At 44.3% G+C, this 6000-nt stretch overlaps 1 protein-coding gene across 2 annotated transcripts in view; it reads right to left on the reverse strand.

Moving 5' to 3' along the window:
- The window catches only part of srrm4 (serine/arginine repetitive matrix 4), a 71289-nt gene extending 66891 nt beyond the window's left edge, over positions 1-4398 (reverse strand). For both annotated transcript variants that reach the window (XR_010166918.1, XM_063896578.1), the window contains exon 1: positions 3584-4398. Coding sequence is in view for 1 of the 2 variants with exons in the window: in XM_063896578.1 (XP_063752648.1) it covers positions 3584-3786 (203 nt within the window). In the remaining variant the exon portion in view is untranslated. The remainder of the gene's footprint in view (positions 1-3583) is intronic.
- Positions 4399-6000: the final 1602 nt, after the last annotated feature.

The raw sequence follows: 6000 nt of genomic DNA on the forward strand, positions 1-6000 counted from the left end.
AAAAAAATGGCGCCATAGTTGCCGAATTCTGCTAAATTGAGCCTTTAATTCTGGGCTGTCTTTAGTTTTCCATTTACATGCCACATATTTGATGACCATATTGATTTCCATATGGATGCCAATGACATACAGCTGATTGCCCTTTGAAAACGCCAATCCAGCCTCTCTCCACAGCTGTTGGAGAGACTGGATGGCTTTGAGTTTTCTGGAAATACATCAATCATCCTACACTAGAATCATCTTATCTTAAAGGAGTCCTCGCCCAATCTAAGGTCTGTATTTCACCAGGACTTATGTTCAAAGACTGAGCGTTGTACAATAATACTTCCTTCAGCTTATTTCTCACTTTGACTACTGTTATAATCGTCCTTTAAAATACTCCAGGAAATCAGATCCCATCTCCCAATTGTTGCATCTCTGCATCTTCTCCCTGTGGGTTCTAGAATTGATTATAAGATTTTGCTTGTATATTTAAGGCTTTGCTTGGTCAGGTCTCTGGTATTGTTGATTTGTTAATCCCTTATGAGCCGCTGAGATCCTCAGGCAGGGGTCTCCTAGTTGTTCCACCCACTTGCTTTGTTACTCGAGGTAACTTCTCACTCTGTGCCTCCAGCTTTGGAACCCCCGATTGTAGTATCTCAGAATAGCCAACTACAGTATGTAGCGTCTTTTTGACTTTTTAAAACTCAGATAGGCAGACATGTTACCTGGATCCTGTTTGTCTAAATGTTATGTTCTGGTTGGTAATTATTTTAGCATCTTTTTAGTATTTAGTATGTTGGTTTTTACTGCACTTTGTAACTGTGTTAACAAGTTCTCTTATAATTTTGTGTACGTTTTTTAAAAGATTATTTCTAAGACATGTTGAATTTATTTTTTCTGGCTTTAGTGTCCAGCTTTTTTGTCCAACCCGCTGTATATTCCCACTGGTGCTGTCAGTGAACAAGCCCCTCCAAACCCTTTTCCTCTTCCTCGTTAAACCAGCATCTGCTGAAGTAAGAGGCCTGAACCCCCCTGAAACACACGCACTCTCCCTTCTCCCGTCCATTGCATTCTCTCAAGCCTGCCATCTGCCACTGAGTTGGACAAGACTACACACACACACACACACACACACACACACACACACACACACACACACACACACACACACACACACACACACACACACACACACACACACACACACACACACACACACACACACACACACACACACACACACACACACACACACACACACACACACACACACACACCAAAGTTAGCCAGTCTGCATATTTAATTAGGAGCCCCCCACGAACAAAACAGCTTGCAGGGTCATACTGGTTTTAAGCAAAGCCCCACCCCGCTGCACAGAGCCAGTGAACTCCTCCCCTGAACTGAGTGACTGGCCTGAAGAAGGGGGAGACAGTGAGGACAGAGAGGGGAGGACAACAAATCTCTAATTACTCCTCTGTGGCTCACAGGCCCCTGTAGCATTTTGATTTCAGCCATACAGAGAGAGAAGGAGGAGAACAGAAAGCAAGGGCGAGGACGGTGCAAAGAGAATAAAGCGTGCTGATTGAACATGAAACATCTCCCATTGGCTCTCCCTCTGTCTCCTCTCTTCTCTCCCTCTCTGCTTGTTGTACATAATGGCTCCTCACTTTCATTTGCAATTGTTCCTCACCCCTCACTTATCCACGGTGAATAATGATGTTTCCTCTCAGAGAGAAGTAGGAAGAGGACCAAGCCGTAGGCCATGCATTCTGATGGTCTAAGCATTCCCCGGCCACACTCAGCTCGAGCAAAATCAACAGCTTGAATCTTCTCCTGTATTTATATTCTCTCGATGTATTGTTGTGTTTTACTCATTATTTACAATCTGTATCACCCAAAAGTCCATTTACATTTCAGCAAATGTACAAAGAGACAGGAACCCAGAGGAAAAGCGGACGAAGGAGGCTGCTCACGTCTTAAAAACAGACCCAGGCGAATTAGCAACATTATGTCTGCTCTCTGGGGACGTTGAGTCCCTGCCTGCCCCTGCCATGCCGCCATCATTGTCACTGTCACCCTGATGGAGTCCATGCAGGGGCAATGCCACTTGAGCAGAGTTTCCTTCCTTAAAAATCTAAAGCTGAAGAGACAGCTGGGCCCCGCTCCAGAGTCTCCAGCTATTTAAAAAAAAAAAAGGCTGTTCAGTTCATGGCAGGCAGCCACATTGAAGCTAATTTTCTCCTGGGTTAATTTTTTCTCTTTCAATTTTATTTTTGCGAGTTTCCCAAAATAGTATGAAATGGAATCCATCTTATGTACCAGGTTGTGGTAAACGGCTGCAGTTATTTGGTTAGATTGCTGCGCTGGAGGCACAATGAAAATAGTCATATTTTATCATTTGTGTACATGTAAAGTGTTATTTTTTTGTCATATCATGCAAGGTTATAACTTATTTTATAACCAGGCCATGTGCAGCATTACGGCTCTGCTGTAATAGAACCCATTAAATGCACATTATCTGGTTCAGTGTGTTGTGCCGCCTGTGCCGATGTAGGATGAAATGGGCCATTCTAATTCTCATTAACATCGCTAATTTCACATAAGAGAAAGTTGATAGTGGGTGTCAAAACCATTCAAAGGTCACCCAAGCAAGCTACATCATTTGACGTGCATTCGCAAATGCGTAAATGTGTTAAATGTTGCACCTGTTTGATCACTCATTACATGTTCCTTATTACTGCCACGATTGTATGGTATTTTATAAAATGGCAAAGCAGTGCATCAAATTGTCAAAGCCAGCGGTTGATCGCTGATTGCACACTATGGAGCAAAGATGGGATAAAAAGGAATGGATGAAGAAGAGAAAGGGCAACAGATATTCTTCCTTTCTCGGACTAACCTTTGGTTGAAAAGTGGGGGGAAAACACGTGACATGTTGCTTCTTTAACCGATACTGGCACAAAGCAATGTCACAAGTGGAAAGAGGGGGACAAGTGTGACATGAGAGGCATTTAGATGCCGCCATGTGACCTTTCAAAAAGGCACAATTAACTGAACGTCACACTCTCCTTGCCAGCTGTGTTTGGCCGTATGTCAAGTGTCCAGCTGCATTCGAAAACAAAAAGGGAGATCATTCAAATGAGTGGTGATAAGATACATTTTGGGATATTTTAGTCGGAAAGCATTGGTTTGTGGGTCAACATATCAAAGTGTACATGCTGTAACTTGTTAAAAAGGATGTTGAAATGACGCTTTTATGCCACCTAGACATCTTAATTGAGTGTTGTCAACTGGAGAACTGTCTCTTGACTTGTAAATAAACAAACACGGGGTGATATGATGGATGCTAGGGAATGTCAGACACTACAAGGATCTGTCCTGTTGGTGACAATAGAGTTTAGTGATTCTGGAATGGCTAAAATTAGGAAACTGCTTACAAACAAACCCTGACAAAACCTCTACAACCACCTGTTTCGTGTGAAAGCAAAGGAGATTTACCTTCTTTGACAGCTTACACTGAAGCATCGAACACAATTCAACAGTGTGAGAAAAACCCAGATGTGTTTATTCCTTAACTGGGATGAAAAGGTAGAGAACTTACTTGGTGACCCTCCTGTGTGCGGTGATGCTGGCCACGATGACGCTCTCCGGTCTCGGGGTGGCCACAGCCTTGAAAGTCCCCTTCCAAAACTTCTCAAAGAGCTGCTTCTCCTCCAGCTGCTGGAAGCCAGCAGTGCCGCTCTGCGATCCAAGGGATGGAGAGGGGCCACAGGGGCCGAGTTGGAGCGAACACGGGGGCTCCATCTGTGGTGTCTTAATCTCTGAACCAAAAACAATATTGTCTACAAAGTCATGGGAACTCGCGGCCGAGCTGGTTGTTGCTCAGGAGCTGTCCAAGTACTGAAGGAAATCTTTCCAAGCTCAGCGACTGCTTTGCGCCGTCCACTCCTCTCAAAGCAGCGGGTCAATGTGTCAGCGCGTCTGTCTGCTCCTCGCTCTTCAGTGGGAGCGTGGGGAGAGGGACAAAAGCTGACCCTCTCCAACTGAAGGCTGGGTATTGTTCTCCCAGATGAGGGAAGGAGGGGTTGGGGGGGATTGTGTTTCTTTCTCTCCGCCTCTCCTTTTCTGTCACATCTGCTGCTTTTTTTTTTCGGGACGGGGTCGGGGTTCTGGGCTGGGAGTCGGAGCGCTCCTTTTTCTCCCGTGTGCTCCCGGTCGGCAGCCTCACACAGGATGAGGCATCACTCACAGAAGCTTGTTTCAGTCCCGAGGGGAGAGAGTGGCTTTCTTGATGCAGGAGTGCAATGTTTTGGTGTAGAGATGATTGCACTCCCACGCACACCAGCTGAGCACTGAGCGGGTGTCGAGGCAAGTGTTGCGCCGTGTCTGAGGGCAGGCGTGAGTGTGCGCTGGAGAGCAAGCGTTTGGAAAGCGAGTGAGCTCAGCTGAGAGCCGCTTGTTTTGTGTGTCTCGGACTGTGACGTCAAAGTCGGGGGCTGGACGCAGGGGAGAGGGACACCCTCTGTCATCCTGACTGTCTTTGTGTTACACTTGTGTCACTGTACCTTTGATTAGGTTCACATTTCATCATGACTTGTGCCCGCATCAGTTTCTCTCTTTCATAGATCTGTTCCTCCTTTGTGTCTTTGTTAAATCTTGTTCTTCCTCATACCTTAGTTTTTCCTCCTTCTGTTGTTTATTTGTTTTTATCACTTTGTGACTTCTGTTCAGTTGCTCAAAAGGAAATAATCGGCAACAATTTTTTAATCGATGGCGCAAAAACTCCCAACATTGGTTGTTAGGCTTGTTTATTGTGAGGATTTTCTGTATTTGTAAAATCAATATCTTGGACATTTAGATCAGACAGAAGAAGCGATTTGTCGGTCTTACCTTCCGCTATAGAAACCTGAAATGTGTTTATGTCTTTACTATTTTCTGACATTTAAAGGCCAAATGATAAATCCATAATAAAAGTAATTGTTAGTTTCAGACCTTTTCATTCTTCTGAAAACAAACAATGCTTGCCTGGGAGAAGCTTTAAGGTTTTACATGTGTTTCTATGAATGAATGGATCTGTTGTCCTTTTTCAAAGAAGAAACCTGTTGCTTTTGTTTTGGTCGGTGCATTGTGACTATACAGAGGGTAAATAAAATAATGTAGACAATAACACTGCTCAGAAGTGTCTACTGTTTTGATATATCACTTTGCCATGTATGCTACTTCAAGTACATCTTTCTGATAAGTTTTTGTCAACTGGGACCAATAAATGTCTTCGGTATCACACGGCTGTATGTTACGACAACACATCTATTTACACCTGCTGCTGCAAAGATAATAAACACGAAACTATATCTGTAAAAAAAGTTGATAAATAATAAAAACTTCCTTTAAAAAAGGAAAAATATTTGCATTTAAGATGACTCAGAGATGGACTAACACAACTAGTATTTCAACATTTTCAGTTTTATCATAAATGTTTAATATTAAGTCAGTATTGAATAGGATAGCAAGATATTGTCAAGTGCTGCTATCCCTGAATACTATAAAGGTGTACTCTAAGTACTGTATGTCAGTCCCCCCCCCCCCCCCCCCCCCCCACACACACACACACACACACACACACACACACACACACACACACACACACACACACACACACACACACACACACACACACACACACACACACACACACACACACACACACACACACACACACACAATAGGAGTCTTGGACAAAAGGCTGAGTAAATCAGCATAACAAAGGGTGAGGAGCAGCCGGAGCATGTGGCTGACACAAACCTCCCCCAGGGGGTTTCATCTTTTCCCTGCCGTCGGATACCTCCTCCTCTCCTCTCCAGGCTGCTTCTACACGACACATAACACATAACACAGAGCAACAGCTCAACAAGCTCCACCCCACCCCTCTCTCCCTCCCCTTCCTCCCCTTTTCTCTTCTTTGCTCTGTCTCTAATGCTGCAAGTCATCTGCTGCTTCTCAGTGCTCTACCGTGTGGGG

This window comes from Eleginops maclovinus, chromosome 12 (assembly GCF_036324505.1).
Source record: "Eleginops maclovinus isolate JMC-PN-2008 ecotype Puerto Natales chromosome 12, JC_Emac_rtc_rv5, whole genome shotgun sequence".
Lineage (NCBI taxonomy): Eukaryota > Metazoa > Chordata > Actinopteri > Perciformes > Eleginopidae > Eleginops > Eleginops maclovinus.